The sequence below is a fragment of the Limanda limanda genome, chromosome 7 (assembly GCF_963576545.1).
Source record: "Limanda limanda chromosome 7, fLimLim1.1, whole genome shotgun sequence".
Classification (NCBI taxonomy): Eukaryota; Metazoa; Chordata; class Actinopteri; order Pleuronectiformes; family Pleuronectidae; genus Limanda; species Limanda limanda.
The window spans coordinates 6012743-6031411 of record NC_083642.1 but is presented as its reverse complement, the minus strand read 5'-3'; the positions used below and the strand labels follow the sequence as shown (position 1 = coordinate 6031411).

The following is an 18669-nucleotide window of genomic DNA, read 5'->3' as shown; positions in this document are numbered from 1 at the left end:
AGTTTGAATTATATATCAACAGCCGCCACCGGCAGCTTCTCTAACTTTGAGCAAATATTATCTTCACACAGTGGAATTTGTTCAAGTCATGTCTGTGAAAACTGCTGAGTTGCTAGAAACAAGGTCCAGGCTCAGTTCACCTTGGTTTTTACGAAGCACTCGTCTTCTCTTTGATCGCTGCTTTATCCATCAGGCACTTTTTAAACCCCCCCCACCCGTCTCTCTGCTCTCTTTAAGCGGCAGCATCTGCCTCGGCAGGGAGACGGGCCGGCACAATCCAGTGTTTCACTGTCAAACTATGTATAGAGAGAATTTCTATTTTGTGTATCGTGTTAATTTATTTATTGTGCAGAAGTTGATACAAACAATAAAAGCATCAAATATTCTTGAAGGTTTTGATTTGTTGTTTCATTTATTTTCCACAGTCCTGGCTTTTGAAAGCTTAAAGTTGAGGTGAATGATAACAACAGGGAGACATTTTGCACATTATCTACTGTTAATGCACTGGGGCTCAATCTCAGCTGTTATTTGCTGTGCAAGTGCGCCCTCTGGTTTCCTCTCCTGGTAGTGCACCCTGCTGCTTCTGTTAGAAATCCTTGAAAGTGTTTTCTCTAACTCAATCAATCATTTCCATCCTTTTCATGAACTTCTCAATATATTATTCTCCTCCTATTTGAACTTTAATGGTGCAACAAACCCCCAGCGGGTCGCAGGAGATTCTAACCCGGTCTCTCTCCACCTTCCTTCCCCTGGAAGATTTCCACTGTCATCCCTGTTAACCGGCTCAGCGCGTCTAATCCTGACGGCTGACCACCGAGGAGATGGGGACGCGTTTGTTTTAATATTCCTCCCCTTTGTGTTTCTATGTAGATTAAAACAAACACAAGAGGCAATCGCAGTTTTTTATTTTTTTTTATTGTAAGCACGGTGAGAAATTTGCAGAAAGCGTTAATTGGATTCCCAGGCTCCAGACTGAGCTGCACCATGTGGATATGAGGCTGCTTCGGTTCCAACTCCTGGGAACTTCTCCTTCTCTTTATTGGGGGGGTGGTGTGGGGCAGGTTTTCATATATCTATGATCCGGTGTGCATCACAGATCCCCTGAGGAGTTGATGGTGCAGATTCCAGAAGTGAATTCGTGGAGTTGAACTGCGGAAATGGAGGGGGCAAAGAAAGGTAGGGACTCCGGGTAATGTCTCCGTAGTGTTGGCTGCAAGATCCCACTGCAGGTTTGTGCATTACAGAGGAATGCTTTGGTTTATTACACTTAAAAGCTTTGTAGAAATCACATGCAATTGCAAATAGACAATGAAGCTGTCGATAAGTTTGCTCTGATAGTTAATTCAATTAAATCAAAGCATTTGACACTAATCAATGCAGAACTTGCATCATATTCAAGGCCTTCATGTGCAGTTTTAACATAGGTGAGATAATACTTGCACCCACAGGCTTATTCAGGCGTTAGTGCTGCGGGTTAAGTGCCACACTGGTCCTTATAAAGAAGTAGGTCACATCTGGTCTTATAACGTGAGGCCTTCAGGACCGAGTACCTGTGTGTTACTGCAGCCATGTGGCCACTTGGGCTGGAAATTAAAAAAACGTGTTCTGATATTAGCAGTGGAATGTGGTGCGAGGTGGGACTGCAGGTTGTGCACCATCCAGACCTGGTGGGGGGTGTTTTAATTTTAATCACATGGAAGTGAAGGTGTCCCAACAATATGACACGCCTACTTCTCTCATAGCAATGAGCTCACATGGAAGGAAAAATCAAATCTTAGTGATCATGTAATACCTGTTTTTAAGATTCCATTACCATAATTACTGTGTGGTTTAATTTTTTGTTTGACAGATGCCCCCCCGGGGGACAATGGAGGCAAGACGGACACCCTGGGGTCCACTGGCTCGGCCAGGAAACGAGGTGGGGGGGCCAAGAAGGCGATGCAGGCGAACAAGTCGGCCCTCCGTGCCCCCCGAGCCCTCTGCTGCCTCACCCTCAGCAACCCCATCCGCATGGCAGCGCTGGCACTGGTGGAGTGGAAATATCCTTTCTCTCAAAGGGTTGTGGTGTTTGTGTTCACAGCTTCCTGCTTGTGATTCAAACACATATTGAGTTAATGTTGGGAGGAAGAATCTGGTGCAGTTGTGTGCGTGTGTTACAGTAACGATGCATGTTATCCCCTTAACTCCAAACCTCAGGCCCTTTGATATTTTCATTCTAATGGCCATTTTTGCCAACTGTGTGGCCATGGGCGTGACCAAACCGTACCCAGACGACGACTCCAACGCCACCAATCACCAACTGGTGAGTTTCAAATGGAGGGGTACATATTTTAACTTGTATTACAGGAGATAAGCTTCAAACATAAGCTGAGAGGTATCACATGGAATCCACCAGATTATTATATATGGAGGAAAACATCCAAACTCGACTCACTGGAGGAATCAACTGTATTCCACTAGTTTGTTTGGACTCTGGGCCTTGAATAGAATGTGTATAGACACAATCTGGAAACTGACAACGAGAACTAGACTCAGTGATGGTCGGCCTTAAAGGAAGCTGGGCTCCTAAAAGAAGAGAACACAACAAAATATAACATAAACAAATGATCTTCCATCACAAAACCATGATGAAGCTAAAAACCTGGATGAATGTAAAGTCTTCCCCCAAAAAAGGGAAAAGCTATTGTTGTTATTCCTGCATTCATACATGCACTGATATACCATATATGTAGTTATACATAAATGAATAGATCAGTGAGAGGGTGTGTGAGTGTTGGGAGATGTTAGAGGGGCCAAATGTGAGAATATCACATGAAGCATGAGTTTTTCTTCATCAGGCCACTGAAGAAGACCTCGGCCCTTGGATATAGAACATTTTATATATGTTCAATGTAACTTTACTGAAGCTAAAAATTGTTTTCAATCATGAAATCACCCGAAGTGGCTCAATTCATATTCTATAAGTTTCCACATTCCTGTTTTCTGAGTCTCCTCTGACTTCCCAGAACTTGCTCTCGTCCTCAGGTCGTCTGAGTCATTTCTGGACACTGACAGTCACTTGTGTGTTTCATGACAAGTGTGTAGGAAAAGTCAGTTGTTCATGAGCAGGACAGTGGTCAGTAGGTTTCCTCCTGAAGGCAGCAACAATAGCTCAGGTAGTGTTGTGTTGGATGGTCTGTGGTATTAGAGGGGAAAAGTTGCGCTGTGACCTCAGCTCGGTGACCCTGTCAGGGATCATGACTGACTTAAACACCAACCATCTGCCTGGTCTCACTTCCCTCCCTCTCCGTCCCCCTCTTTCCTCATCCGCGACTCATTGTTCTCCGTAGATTCAACCTTTACGTGATCTTCAAACTAAAAACAAGTCAAACAAACTAAATCAAGTGGATTTGTTGATCTCTTTATTGCACTGTGCTTCTTGGAATGATCTACACAGGTTTACAGAGAGTCCAAGGGATGAAATATCTGAGTTTTATTTGAGGTAGACTATGGTTAAAGGGGGCAGTCGGGTGGGACGTTGGGATAACTCCCCCGGTAGGTTGCATACTACAGCTCACTGGGTTTGAAACCAGTCAGAGCCCTTTGCTAACTTCTAATCTGCATTTCCTTTTAAATAAAGACTGACAAATAAAGAAGGAAATGCCCAAAAACTGTTTGTAGCAGGAAAACACACACACACTCACACACACATATACACACACCAACACACACCAACACACAGAGCTGCAGCAGGATAGGTGTGAGTAGATCCCTTTATTGGATTTCACAGAGGAGGTAATCTGACAGTTTAAGATTCTCTCCCCTCCAGGGACTTAGCATCAGTTAATTTCAGGTTTTGGTGAACGTTACAGTATTTTGAGAATAAACCAGTCGTCTCAAATTCAACAACGTCGTGTGTGGATGATTAGCGGCCTCTGGTAAAGTGCTGGTGACCAGTGGAAGCGGTAATTAGCAGCGTTGAGCTCAAGGTTACAGAGGAAGAAGGGATTCCGTGAGAGACTTAAGCGTGTGTTAGGCACTGAGTGAGTTAAGAGGTTAGAAAGCCACTGTTATCAGCCCCTTAATGATAATAACACACCATGTGAAGGAAGAAGCGTGAAAAAGACCAGTAATGCCTCGTATTGGTGTCTGGATTCAATCAATCAAATTTTATTTGTATAGCCCATATTCACAAATCACAATTCGTCTCATAGGGCTTGTTAAAACGTGATCTTACTCAGTTTAGTCAATCAAGAATTTATTTAGAAAAGCGATGAACAGGTTACGGCAAAAACAATGGGCTTCCAGTACATTAGGTGTATCAGAGCGCCTCGAACATCCGGGGTCTGTCCATTTTATACAGTAGATCTTCGTTCCTCCTCCTCGGAAGTGCGCAGGCATAATCCATCCTCCTGGCTTTTGGAATACGGAAGTAGAACAGGGAGACACTCCCAATGACGCTATAGTTGCTAGGCAACCTGCTTACTTCATAAATGTCCTTGAACCAGAGATGCAATGTGGGCCAAAGGTGTTTACAATGGGAGAAAAGATTATTATGTTTTCTGTTTCATCAAAACAATCCTGACTGTGTAAACATTCGCATCCTCGAAACCAAAGCAATGAAACAGAATTAAGTCAACAACGTCACTCTGTCTGACCTCCACGACTTTATCAGACAGCTCCTAGAACTCTGTGTGAGTTTGAAGTAATCCAAGGGAAATTATGCTTTAATATCAAAAAGTTAAGTATTAGACAAGTAAAAAGATTTATTATTAACACTAAGCAGCAACAGTTATTAAAATAATTTGTATGAAGGCATAATATCTAACTAAAACTGTCTCTAGCTTTATTGTTAAAATTCTGTCAGCTCAGACCACATTTTAAAGTTTGAAATTCCTAACAGGCTTTAACATGGTGTGACATCCTCTGTCCTTAACCCTCAGCAAAAGTAAGGAGAAATTTACTAAAAACCCTTTTAACAGGTAAAATTACATAGAAACCTCAGAGAGACACATGTGAGGATCCCTCTCCCAGGACGGACAGAAGTGGAACAGATGTCAAGTGTAGAAAAAAACACATCATCAAGATAAAGGTTTTAGCAGCATTGATGAGGGTACACATTCATTATTGAGAAGTAATGAAAAGTTTTTCAACTCGCTATTATACTGTGATGATAACTTGACATTCTCTTGAGTACTCGTTCATATTTATTCCCGTCAGACACTAACATTTAGAAAAAGGTCACTCCAGTTTTGCATCGGCAGTCGTACGTCACCTTCTCGTCTCTTTCCAGGAACAAGTGGAGTACGTCTTCCTCGTCATCTTCACCATCGAGACCTTCACTAAGATCCTTGCCTACGGTTTGGTCATGCACCCCAGCGCCTATATACGCAGCGGATGGAATTTGCTTGATTTCGTTATCGTCATCGTCGGGTAGTGTGTCGTTTCACGTAGTCAAGATTCCACAAATGTTGTGGCATTGATGAGAAGGTAAAGTTGTAGTGCTTGTTCTCTGCTCCTGTGCAGGTTGGCCAGTGTGCTGGCGGAGGCCATGACGGATCATAAACCCGGAGAAGCCCATCACGCCGCGGGCAAACCGGGAGGTCTGGATGTGAAAGCGCTCCGAGCGTTCAGGGTGCTGCGACCACTGCGACTCGTATCGGGAGTGCCAAGTGCGTCTGTTGTTTGTTGTTTGTTTGTTCGTCGATTGTGTTTCTGTGCTTCAGACCGTTGAAAAGTGTGTGTTTGTGTCATCAGGTTTACAGATTGTGTTGAACTCCATCATGAAAGCCATGGTCCCTCTTCTACACATCGGTATGCTGGTCATGTTCGTCATCATCATCTACGCCATCATCGGCTTGGAGCTCTTCATCGGCCGCATGCACAAGACGTGTTACTCCATCGGCTCAGGTCTCTGCTCTGAGAACAAGGCCGAGCACACACCTTCCCCCAGTTATTTCGTCAATATCCAATAATGTATTCATTTCTTTTCATGGTTGTGTAAACTCACTTCCTGTCTTTTCTCCTGTGCCCCAGGCCTCATGGTGGAGGACGACCCGTCACCTTGTGCGTTTGCCGGCAGCGGACGCTTTTGTGCCAATCTGACGGAGTGCAGGGGCAAGTGGGAGGGTCCCAACGGCGGCATCACAAACTTCGACAATATTTTCTTTGCCATTCTGACTGTTTTCCAGTGCATCACTATGGAGGGCTGGACAGATGTGCTCTACTGGGTATGCAGATGTGCTGCTACGCCCCCCACAGTTTATGTTTCATTCCTTATTTAAATTGTCTAACAACACTTTGTCTCTCTGCCTCTGCACAGATGAACGACGCCATTGGGTTCGAGATTCCATGGATCTACTTTGTGTCTCTCGTCATCTTTGGATCCTTCTTCATCATCAACCTTGTGTTGGGTGTGTTGAGCGGGTGAGTGGTCACTGCCGTGCACGTCTCGATTCTCTACACAAAACTTGAATCCCCTTATATTTCCTCTCGTTTTCTGTTTGTCTATGTTCTCTAAGTTTTTGTATCGGCGTGTGAATATCCACAGAGAGTTCTCCAAGGAAAGAGAAAAGGCGGTGGCGCGTGGCGAGCTGCAGAAGGCGCAGGAGAGCAAACAGCTGGAGGAGGACATGGTCGGCTACATGGACTGGCTCATCGAGGCCGAGGACGTGGATGAGGAAGGAAACAAACGTTAGTATAGTTTAATGCACCTTCGTTTACAAGGACGCACACGCACGCACATTTAATCCACGTGTCCTTACCTCTGTACGATCTGTGTTTGTCCCTGAAGGTGCCGCGATCGCAAAGAAGAAGATGATGAAGAAGTTCGGCTGGTACAAACACAACGAGGACGGCGGAGGTGAGTCAGCTGTCACTGCTTGTTCTTTTGGTTATTTTATTTGATCAAACTGTCTAACAGCAAATGTCTGTGTTCAGCCGAGTCCGACTCTGACGATGACATCGCGTACCTCGATGACGACAACGGCTTCTGCGCTTCTCTCATGTGAGGAAACAGAGGATTATCAGTTGGTTTTGTTTTGGCTCAGAAGAGAGATCTGATAATTAATCCCTGTTGTCGCTTATCGTCTTGTTTTCTCAGGGCGAAGATGATGGCCAACAGCTTCTGGTGAGACTCAGCATTACACACTGTGTGAAATATTCATGTGATGAAGAAGAGCCTCCAGTGACGTTCTTAGCTCTCCCAGTTGGGGCGTAACAATAAAACACTCTGTTTGTATGATTGATAACATTTAGTTTTATTGATTTTATTATGTATGAGTCGTACGGGATGGAGTTAACATCATATGTAGGGGTTATTATTACCCTAAGTCACGAGCACATTTCTAAAATACATGAATAGAATAAACTTGTACTATTTACTTTACTTTGCTACTTTTGTCAACTTGATAACAAAGATGAATACAATCTTTTTTATAACAAATCTAAAATTGTATGAAATTTCAAATGCACTAGAATATAACTTGACTCTTTTCAGTTTATTTTCTAAATTAATTGTGTGTGTCCGTTAGAGCCCGACTGATTTATTGGTCAGCTGACCAATCGGAGCTTTTCACAGATAAATCGGTATCAGCATTTATATTTGCAGATACTAACGAAAACATTTGATTTACAAAATATACACTGAAGAAAAGATGTGCGTTTATGTTCATATTTTACGTAAGTTGATATTTATTTTCTTAATTCAAGTTCTAGTGCTTATGGCCCTATATATATGTGTCAGAAATGTTTTGCTCCTTAATATCAGCATCGGCCCCAGAACCCCTCAGGTTCTAATGTCCCCTCTTCCCTCAGTGACCAGCTGTGCCAGCTGAATCACACCATGAGGAAGAATTGCAGAGTGGCTGTGAAGACCACAAACTTCTACTGGCTGGTGCTGCTGCTGGTGTTTCTCAACACGATGGCCAGCGCCTCCGAGCATTACGGACAACCCAAGTGGCTCACAGAGATGCAAGGTGGGTAGGACCACCCTCCTCCGTGTCCTCAGACCCTCTGTCCACTTTCATTCTGGAGAGGAATCTAAACCTCTTCCTCTCTGTTCTGCTCCACAGAGAGAGCCAACAAGATCCTGCTGATGCTCTTCACGCTGGAGATGCTGTTGAAGATGTACGCCTTCGGCCTGCAGATCTACTTCATGGCGCTGTTCAACCGCTTCGATTGCATCGTGGTGTTTGGCGGCATCCTGGAGACGCTGCTCGTGGAGCTCAATGCCATCCCCCCCATCGGCATCTCCGTGCTGCGCTGCATCCGCCTGCTCAGGATATTCAAGATGACACAGTAACTGAAACACGGAGCTGAAGCAGGACAGCTGCCATCTTTGACCCGTCCTGTGTGCAAGTTCCTCAAGTGTCTCCGTTCTCTCCTGTTGCTTTCAGTCACTGGGCCGCTCTGTCCGACCTCGTCAACTCACTGCTCAACTCCATGAAGGCTATCTGCTCCCTTCTTCTGCTGCTCTTCCTCTTCCTCATCATCTTCGCTCTGCTCGGCATGCAGCTGTTCGGAGGCAAATTCAACTTTGACGAGATGCAGATGAAGAGAAGTACATTCGACTCCTTCCCTCAGGCTCTGCTCACTTGTTTCCAGGTGATTTACATCCCCTACGGCATCTCGCTTTTATTTATCAGCTGATCTATATGCCGTGGTGTGAATGACAGCTTGTGTCTGATGGTTTGTCTTTTGCAGATTCTCACGGGAGAGGACTGGAATGCTGTGATGTACGACGGCATCATGGCCTACGGGGGTCCCATCTTCCCCAACATGGTGGTGTGCATGTACTTTGTCATCCTCTTCGTGTGTGGTAACTGTATCCTTTTTCCAAGAGGCCATCAACAGATCAATGATGATTGTAAACGGATCTCTGTTCCAACTGAGGCCTGAAGGGTTAAATTTAGTCGTTTCATTTCCAACGGAGCAAATGTGATTCCTTCATTTTGTGGTCAGACATCCTGCTGAACGTCTTCTTGGCTATCGCTGTGGACAACTTGGCGGGAGGCGGAGGAAAGACCAAAGTGGAGTAAGTTTGACACAATGAAGGGTGGTGTAGCAAAAGGTTGTAGTAGACACACGTTCATAACAGACTCCTGCTTTTATTTCCTGCTATTTTCACACTGATTCGTATATTAATTGCGTTTAATCATTTTTTTTTTCAGAGAGAAAAAGGATGACGAAGAAGAGTGGGATGACGATGAAGAGAAAGAAGATGAAGATGCAGGGGTAGATATTGCTTTCATATTTTTCTGTACTTTTTAATTTAAAAAAAGGTCAGTCACCAAAGTTAAGAGCATTTGATTTGGTGTTTGGTGGTGTTTGTAGAACGATGAGGACGACTGGCAGGAGAACGAGGAGCTGAGGGCGATCGAGGGACTCGAGGGTGAGTGGGACGGACGTCGCTCTGCATTACAAACGCTGGACGTGCAGGTAACCGTGGAAACTGTCTCACACCTTTGCACCTTGTTTCATTGCAGGCGTTGCTCCTTTAAAGGCGGACTTCTCGCCTAAAGAGAAGATCGTACCAATTCCTGATGGGAGCTCCTTCTTCATTCTTGGAAAGAAAAACTGGTAATCTGAAAACCTGTGTTTGTTTTTCACCATGAACCCAATTCTACTAAATTCTATAAAGCGTTTTAACTTTAACATCTAATTCAGCACCAAGTTACTCAAAACTTTCCTAATTTCCTTCCAATCCTCAGTTTGCGAGTCGCCTGCCACAACCTCATCCATCATCCTTACTTCACCAACTTGATCCTCGTCTTCATCATCTTCAGCAGTATTTCCCTGGCTGCTGAGGATCCAATCAAATCCCACTCATTCAGAAACATAGTGAGAACAAAGCACATCAGAGCCTCGCTGGCATTTTTCATGCAAATTTTACATCATCACACTTGGTTCCTCTTCTCCTCAGGTGCTTGGTTACGCCGATTATGTGTTCACATCAGTTTTCACGGTGGAGATCGTCCTGAAGGTAACGGAGACAGAGGCTGAATTAAACACGATGACATTCAGAATGAAACGAGTGTGTAAACGTTTCTCCACTTCCTCTCTGGTGTGTAGGTGACCGTCTACGGAGCTGTTCTGCACAGCGGCTCCTTCTGTAGGAACGCCTTCAATCTCCTGGACCTGCTGGTCGTGGGTGTGTCGCTCGCGTCCTTCTTCCTGCAGTGAGTAGACGCCTGGGGGACGCAGACTGCAAACAAAAGACATAGATCAGAGTCTATTTTACACTTCTGATCAATTTCTTTTATTTCTCGTTGCTCTCAGTTCAAGCGCAATCTCAGTGGTGAAGATTCTCCGAGTGCTGCGTGTGCTCAGGCCTCTTCGAGCCATCAACAGAGCCAAAGGGTTAAAGGTAAATTATAGACACTTTTGTTGTGATTGTAAAAATCATACAATTAAAGTGTTGTTTATTTAAAGTTGTGTTGTTACTATGTTCACAGAATGTGGTGCAGTGTGTGTTCGTGGCGATCCGCACCATCGGTAACATCTTGATTGTCACAACCCTGCTTCAGTTCATGTTTGCATGTATCGGAGTGCAGCTCTTCAAGGTACGTGTTCAAGACTTCAACCTTTTCAACTCTTAAAGCCCAACAGTCTGCACCGAAGTTCACACACTCATAGATGTCATTTTAAATGTGAGACACTTTCTTTTACATCAAGATCCATTAATTATTCTCTGAGAAATTGGTGTAAATATCGGGAAAATGCCCCTTTTTCTAGATTTGCACCAAAATTGTATTTGCTCTTTCTTGGCCCATGTTCAATAATTCTTGTGTAATCCTCGTGACAACAAAAACAAATGTAAGGGATGAAAACCCAACTTCCTTGGTGGAAGTAAAGTAGAAGAATTAAGCGGCTGTTAGGGGGTTATTAACCTCCTCTGTGCTTCACGTTACAGGGCAGATTCTACAGCTGCACAGACGAAGCCAAACACACTCCAGACGAGTGCAAGTCAGTGTCCTGGTGTCATTTCTTTGCAGAATTTAAAGAACCTTTAAGACGCTTGTGTGTCATCAAACGTGTGTGTCTCCTATTTGTTTCCAGAGGAACGTTTGTTGTTTTTAAAGACGGGGACATGAACCACCCCATGTTGAGGGAGAGGATCTGGGAGAACAGCGAGTTCAACTTCGACAACGTGCTAGCGGGAATGCTGGCTCTGTTCACCGTGTCCACATTCGAAGGCTGGCCGCAGTGAGTAGCAACTATGGGTCACCAATGTTTCACCAATGTTTCCACAGACTTTAAATAAAGATGGACGACATTTGTCTTCCATCTCAAAATCCGTCTCAGCTGTCAATCGTGACATTTCACTTTATAAAGTGTCAAATAACTAATTGAAAGCAAACTTACCGAAAACATCAATATGTTAAATAACTAGAACTAGTCCATCTAAAAAGACAGAAAGCTTCTTTGTGTCTTTGACTTTTTAGTTACGGGAGGGGGAGGCGGGGTTTATGATGTGTACTACAGCAAGACACCAGGGGGCGATCACAATCTAAATTGCATGTCGTACATCTTTATACACAGTCGCATGAATATTACGGAAGAAGTGTGTTTGTTTGGGTAATTTAGTTTTCTGTTGATCTTGTAGTTGAGATTGACACAAAACCTGAATTAATTAATTTATTTTCATTGTGTGTGTTCTTGAAGATTTCTTTTAGGAAACGTTTCCTCACAGTTTTATTTGAATGTTTTCGTATAAAGGCTCCTCTACCGGGCGGTGGATGCCAACGCCGTGGACCGTGGACCCATCTACAACTACCGAGTGGAGATCTCCATCTTCTTCATCATCTACATCATCATCATCGCCTTCTTCATGATGAACATCTTCGTGGGTTTCGTCATCATCACGTTTCGAGAACAGGGAGAGGCGGAGTTTAAAAACTGCGAACTCAACAAAAATCAAGTCGGTTCCTTTGTAAAACATTAATTTATATTTTAAAGTGTTGGTGTGATTACTCTTGAATGACCGATGGTTCGTTGGACTAACTCGCTCTGGTCTCTTTGCCCCCTGCAGCGTCAGTGTGTGTACTACGCCCTCAAAGCTCAACCTATAAAGATTTACATCCCCAAAAACCCCTCCCAGCTCAAATTCTGGAGAATAATCAACTCCAGTCAATTTGAATACATCATGTTTGCGCTGATTCTGGGAAACACCCTCACTCTGGCCGTTCAGGTAACGTCTCACACACACGTCGCCGCTCAGAACACACACACAAAGAAACTCATCAATCTCAGTGTTGTGATGATTTGTTTTTTTTCTCCTCTCAGCATTACGAGCAGTCTAAAATGTTCACCTCCGTCATGGACATCCTCAACATGATCTTCACGGTGGTCTTCACCATAGAGATGTGCATCAAGCTTCTGGCTCTGCGGGCTCACGTGAGGATCGTTAATCTTTCTGAACCAACGTTTACAGCAGCTGCAGTTTTCTTTTTTGCTGACGGTCCCTTTGCTCATTTGTCTTCACGCAGCATTACTTCATCGATCCCTGGAACTCGTTCGATGCTTTGATCGTCGTGGGGAGTGTGTTGGACATCGCAGTCTCGGAGCTTAGTGTAAGTTCCCCTCACACGGTGTAGTTACAGAACCCTGCCTCCTCCATGTTAGCAGACGGGACATGGATACAAATAAAAAGACAAAATACATAGATTTCACTCAGAGGTGGTTTCTGTTGGTAGTTCTCATCACACTGATGTATTCGTGTTGCTGATAAGTTTGGTTTTCATGAGTTATTTGATGGTGTAATAACGGGGGTCCTGTCCAAGGGCATGCCTTTATTTAGCATTCATAAAAGTTTGATTTAAGACGTGACTGATTGAGGAACTGAATCTGCAAGTCTGATTTTCTCTGGGAGCTTCTTCAAGAGTCTAGAGAGTCTAGAGCTGCAGTACTGTCATAATAATAATACTGAAATATGACTGTTTTTAGACCAATGAATAACTACTCCCATATTGTTGAGTCAACAAAAATAGTAATTATAACGGAATTGACTTGTAAAACGGAATACTACAAAAATTATAAACCCTGTGCATAGTATTTCTAAAATCTCTGATTCAGTTTACGGAACAAGCAAAGTGTGAAAGTTGATAAGCTCGATGTTCACTGGGATTTTTAATTCTCTTTTCTTCTCCATACGTCCTCTGCCTGTTGTTGATTTCCTGAATCGTTGATCCAGGGAGGAGGCAACCACGGCGAGGTGAGAGCTGAACCCAACCACCAGAGTTTCGCATGTACGAGCTGGATTTACCTTGTTTTATATGAATTGTTATTATTATTTCCTTTCCAGGGTAAAGGAGAAAGTGGAAAAGTGTCCATCACCTTCTTCCGACTGTTCCGAGTCTTGCGTTTGGTCAAACTTCTCAGCAAAGGAGAAGGAATCCGAACTCTCCTCTGGACGTTTGTCAAGTCGCTCCAGGTCAGTGCAGCACAGAGCAAATAATTCACATGACGACAGCAATGATTGAATAAAAGACTTATTTCAGTCTGTTGCCTCTTTCCTGCTCAGGCTCTGCCTTACGTTGGTCTGCTGATCGCCATGATCTTTTTCATCTATGCTGTAATTGGCATGCAGGTGAGTTGTTCAGGATTAGAAGAGCTAATCAACTCTTTGCAGTATAGAGCAAACACAAGAGTCTGCCAACCATTCAAGGAATCATTACCATATGTCTCTCACCATGTGTGCTGATCTGCCTGCAGACCTTTGGGAAAGTGGCCATAGACGACGACACACACATCAACAGGAACTGCAACTTTCAGACTTTCTTCATGGCCGTGCTGGTGCTTTTCAGGTCAGTCGTTTTAGAATCATCATATCCTTTTTAACTCGATCCTTCCATCAATGGAGAAACTACTCGATGGATTACCATGACATTTGGTAGAATGATTGGGAATTGGGCCAAGAAATAACTCCCTTGAGTTTCACAGTATCTCAATACTCTAAAGGTTAAAAACTAAAAGTTACCAGCTGCTTTGAATCAGCAGAAATGAAGTTTAAAAATAGGTTTTAATTCTGTATAGTCTTGACAGTTTTTCTGCTAATATCAGAGATTTTTCTAACCAAGCCCAAGTTTTGCCCCGACACAGTGTCACATATTCGCTGCATTAATTAAAACTAGATCTGAAGGTGGTATTTAATGAATGTGTCCTTGTAGATGTGCCACTGGAGAGCAGTGGCAGGAGATCATGTTGGCAGCTCTGCCCGGCAGACGCTGTGACCCAGAGTCCGACACCGAGCCGGGCGAAGAGTTCACCTGCGGCAGCAACTTGGCCTACATCTACTTCATCAGCTTCTTCATGCTCTGTGCTTACCTGGTGAGCGACACAGATTACTGCTCACACTTAGTCAAACCCTTTACCTGCTCCTCATTCCAAATTAAATGTAGGCCTAATTAATTCAGCATTGCGTTTTACAGACTGTGAGGTTAGGTGGGATAAAAGTCAGATTAAAGAAGAGAGAATACAAGTTTTAAAAGCTTAAACTGTCTTCTCCAATTCCCAGCTCGGATACAGAACTTCCACATCCGTGGATTCTGTTAATCCAGAGAGCAAACACAAAATCCTGAATTAAACAGTGTGCAAATATTTTTGGAAACATTCCAGTGACCTCAGTTCTATTTTAAGACTCTAAATGGTTTGAAAAGAACGTGACTTTAAACAAGGAAGTTCTGTGTGAATTTGATCTGAAGTACAGCAAGTGAGTAGTGAGTGCAATATTTGAATCCAAACAAACCAAAGTTGTATGATTTCTATATTTTTATAATCCAGAAGAGTTTAAACCTCCCTCCTTGCCCTCACTTCACATATTTGACTCCATCGTGGATTTTTAACCTCCTCCCTGGTTTGACAATTTTTTCAGTCTGAGCTGTTTCCTTATTCCTCGAAGCCTGATTTCCAACCACAGAATCCAGGTTTCCGTTCCTTCTCCTTCATGTGTTTCTCACATCCCTTCCATGGTTTCCTCTCTTGTGGGCAGCTGACGTCCATCAGTCTGTGTGTGGTCCTTTGACCTTTAGCATACACCGACTGAGATCCTCCTGCCAGCTCAGATTAGACCTGGACGTCTGAGTCCTGCTGTGGTTTGCTATATTAGAACTGGGTGGACTGAGGTGCTCATTATGAAAGACCACTGCAATAAAAACTAAATGCAAAATGCCAGACTTTAAATATTATTCAAACTGCTCTTATTAATGAGCCAATAACATTAACTTCTAGCGCCTTAAAGCAAAATGATGCAACCACTTTATTTTACCTTAAAATAGCAGTGTCATTCAAATTAGTTTAATTGGTCTCTGACATTGAATATGGAGAAAGTTTCCAGTTTCATTCCTTCTCACCCTGAACGTCTGTTTGGAAACTGACTGAAAGCTTCAAATGTCAGAATCGGGTCGAGCGAGTTGAAGAGAAAAACTGAAATATAGGTCAATTAAAAATAATTAAAAGACATTATTATATCTTACAGATTTCTTTCAGGGTCTATGATACTGATTAATAACTACTCATAATGTTTGAAGTAGTTTGAAGGGTCCTTCTGCACACTTTTTTGATGATTGATTCAAATCTGGATTTATAAGTGATGTGTCAAACATGTGTCCCTCCTTCTCTCTGTCAGATCATCAACTTGTTCATCGCCGTCATCATGGACAACTTTGAGTACCTGACTCGAGATTGGACCGTGCTCGGGACTCACCACCTGGACGAGTTCAAGAGAGTTTGGTCCGACTACGACCCTGAAGCTGTGTGAGGCTCATTCCTCGTTTCTCTTTCCTCCTCTTTTGCTCAGCTCACTTGCAGACGCTCGGCGACTCGAGTGTCGTTGTGCTGCAATGTGCAGAAATTACCATTCTCCTTCAGTAATTGTCTGATTGGTGTTTGTTTGCTTTTTTGCAGAGGTCGTATAAAACACATCGAGGTGGTCACTATGCTGCGAAGGATTCAGCCGCCGCTCGGGTTTGGAAAACTATGTCCTCATCGAGTTGCTTGTAAAGTAAGTCCCCACAGTCAGTGCTTCCCATCGGGCTCCAGGGGCCGGGGAAAATGGACGGATCTCATTCCCTCTGTTTCACCTTGTCCCCTCAGAGACTCGTGGCCATGAACGTCCCGCTGCACCATGACGGGACGGTCAGCTTCAGCGCGACTCTGTTTGCCCTGGTGCGAACCTCACTGAAGATCAAGACTGATGGTGAGTCCGTACAACCCACTCATTCACACTGGTCTGACTGGTGTGAGACACGGTGCTGAGTGTAATCCGGCTGCTGCTGGGTTTGTTGTCCCCCTCAGGTCCCATCGACCAACAGAACGAGGAGCTGAAGATTATCATCAAGAAGCTGTGGAAGCGCACCAAGCCCAAGCTCATCGATGAAGTCATTCCTCCCCCTAGAGGTACATCACAAAATGACATAGCTGCCAATAGAGTGGTAGAGAAAACAGACATCACTCAGAATATAAACAAAAATAAGTTTTTCCCATCAATGGCACCTGTTTCTTCTGAGAGTAAAATAGTAAATATCCTCTGTGAAATTCAGCGCATTCATGTATCTTGTTATCCAGAGAAATGTGTAAAGTTTATTCAGCTCCTTTTCCCCTCCACCATCTACAAAGTTCATGTTTTTGAGTATTTCATTTCTCTCTTTTTCCTCCCCAGGGGAAGAGGTGACTTGTGGGAAATTTTACGCCAGCTTCCTGATTCAGGACTATTTTAAAAAGTTCCGCAAGAGAAAGGAGAGGGAGAGGAAATCCAAGAGGAAGGACAGGGCGGCTTTTCTTCAGGTGACTTTGAAAAGAGATTTGTTTTGTGTAGTTTAAAGTAAACCTCGCTTTGAGCCATAATTTGGGTTTGATTTTGTTTTTTCCTTTAACTTAAATCTTTGAATGTGCAAATAATGTGTCTTAGTTCATTAAAACGTGGTGTGTGTGTGTGCTGGAGGTTTCTTCATCATACAAGCTACAGAAACTTAACCACTTCAGCAGATGAATGTAAAAACAGTATCTAGTTTCCCCGCGTATACAGTTCAAGATTCTGCAAAGTTACAGTAAAACAATCAAACTATAATTCTGTGTTTCTTTGTAGATATGTACAATCATTTTAAACATTTGTTGGTTTATTCTCCTGTGTTCTCAGCAAGGGCTGCGGACGCTGCAGGACCTGGCTCCAGAGATGCGTCTGGCGATGGCCTGTGACCTGGAGGAGGAGGAGGGCGTGGACGGAGAGATGGCCCACGATGAGACGTTCGACAGCGAGCATGGAACCTCGGTGAGCTCCAAGCACGCCAGCACGCCGATGCCCCTCCTAGAGACTCTGGTCCAGCAGATGACCGTGGTGGTCGAGCCAGAGCCCAAGAAACCCAACGGGGGGGTGATCACAGAGCAGGTAACGGCCCTGCAGGATCACCAGAGGCCGGGGTCGGAGCACGGGGGGGTGGAGGTGGTGACGGAGCAGCCTGTGAGGTCTGAGTGCCCCCCCATCAGGTGAGTTCCTCTCATTTGTCTTAAAAAGTCATTGTTTCTGGGAGTTTAAGGAATGTCATCACGAGTTTCCTCATTTTCCTGCTCTGTACCAACAGGGTGGACTCCATCAGTGAGCTGCCTCCTCCTCCACCTCCTCCATCTCCTCCACCTCCTCCACCTCCTCCTGCTCCTCCAGAGACGTCAGGGGTAGCGGAGGTTGTGGCTGAAGAACCGGTTGTGGCAGAAATGACTCAAGTATCTGAGCAGGTTTATAATATTGAAGCCGATGCTGCACTATTAGCACCAGAAGACAGGTAAGGGTCAAAGGGAGCAGAGAGTGTCAGTTTATTATAAATGAATAGCAAACTAAAAGTTTAATATTTTGCAAAATGTACATATTTGTGTTGTTGTGTATACTTAGATTAGAAGATCTATTTATTGTCGTTCTCTGAAGTGTGAAACTTGATCAGACCCAAAGGGGAAATATAAAAAAATACGCATCAGCACTTCATAAGGTCCCTAAATTAATATATCTGATCTTATTTGGTTAATTCCCACAAAAATAACGGTATAAACACAATATGTTGTGTTTGTACAGGGGGTTATATGGGGAATTATTTCTTGATTTCAGGAAGTCCCACAGAAACCTCCATAACAGTTTTGTACAAAGATATTACATTTTAATTACCGAGCTTTAGAGCTGATGCACGGCTCATAGTTAAAGAAACAGATGTGAGAGCTGTATTAATCTTTATCTCGGTGTGAATGTGAGAAAGCATTTTGCAAAGAGTTCCTTTAATAACATCAATTAACGGTGAACATCTTGGATTTCACAGGTACGTGTATCCAGAACCTGTCTCTCCTGTACCGCCGGAGAACGGCTACAATGAGCAGAGCTTAGAACAAGTCAGCAGCGCAGGAGAGATTCCTTACGACACCCAAGATGCTAACGGCTTCATCAGCAACGATTACAACAGCACCAACATGAACGGAGGCAGCGTCGGAGTCAGCCCGACTCCCTACGCCCCGAACGGCTACAACGGGAACGGATACTCCAGCTACACTGAGAACGGAAGCGTCATCAGCATGAATGGAAACGGAAGCACGTTGAACGGCGGCGATGAAAACGGCAGCTCACTGACCAGCTACAATGGGAACAATGGCTACAGTGGGACTGAAAACAGAGGCGCCCAGTTTATAAGGCGAAGGCTACTTCCTAACATCCCCAAA

At 43.9% G+C, this 18669-nt stretch overlaps 1 protein-coding gene across 1 annotated transcript; it reads left to right on the top strand.

Moving 5' to 3' along the window:
• The first annotated feature begins 1157 nt into the window (after nt 1-1157).
• On the top strand, nt 1158-18640 carry cacna1fa (calcium channel, voltage-dependent, L type, alpha 1F subunit a). The gene is made up of 43 exons (XM_061074124.1): nt 1158-1176; nt 1850-2066; nt 2197-2302; nt 5273-5412; nt 5506-5651; nt 5737-5889; nt 6016-6209; nt 6302-6405; nt 6530-6672; nt 6773-6841; nt 6919-6985; nt 7082-7108; nt 7795-7955; nt 8052-8277; nt 8376-8583; nt 8683-8803; nt 8941-9013; nt 9150-9213; nt 9313-9370; nt 9465-9558; nt 9690-9819; nt 9902-9961; nt 10051-10157; nt 10258-10345; nt 10434-10541; nt 10892-10944; nt 11038-11184; nt 11698-11899; nt 12011-12169; nt 12265-12375; nt 12468-12549; nt 13290-13411; nt 13502-13567; nt 13693-13784; nt 14148-14307; nt 15605-15732; nt 15883-15979; nt 16072-16174; nt 16273-16374; nt 16637-16761; nt 17114-17460; nt 18276-18541; nt 18624-18640. Exons 1-43 carry the CDS (start codon nt 1158-1160, stop codon nt 18638-18640), a joined length of 5262 nt encoding a protein of 1753 aa, XP_060930107.1.
• Nucleotides 18641-18669: the final 29 nt, after the last annotated feature.

Coding starts and splice junctions, on each gene's coding strand:
- cacna1fa (XM_061074124.1), top strand. Junction 10,346..10,433: donor ACAGAGCCAAAGGGTTAAAG/GTAAATTATAGA, acceptor CTATGTTCACAG/AATGTGGTGCAGTGTGTGTT. Junction 17,461..18,275: donor TCTGAGTGCCCCCCCATCAG/GTGAGTTCCTCT, acceptor TGGATTTCACAG/GTACGTGTATCCAGAACCTG.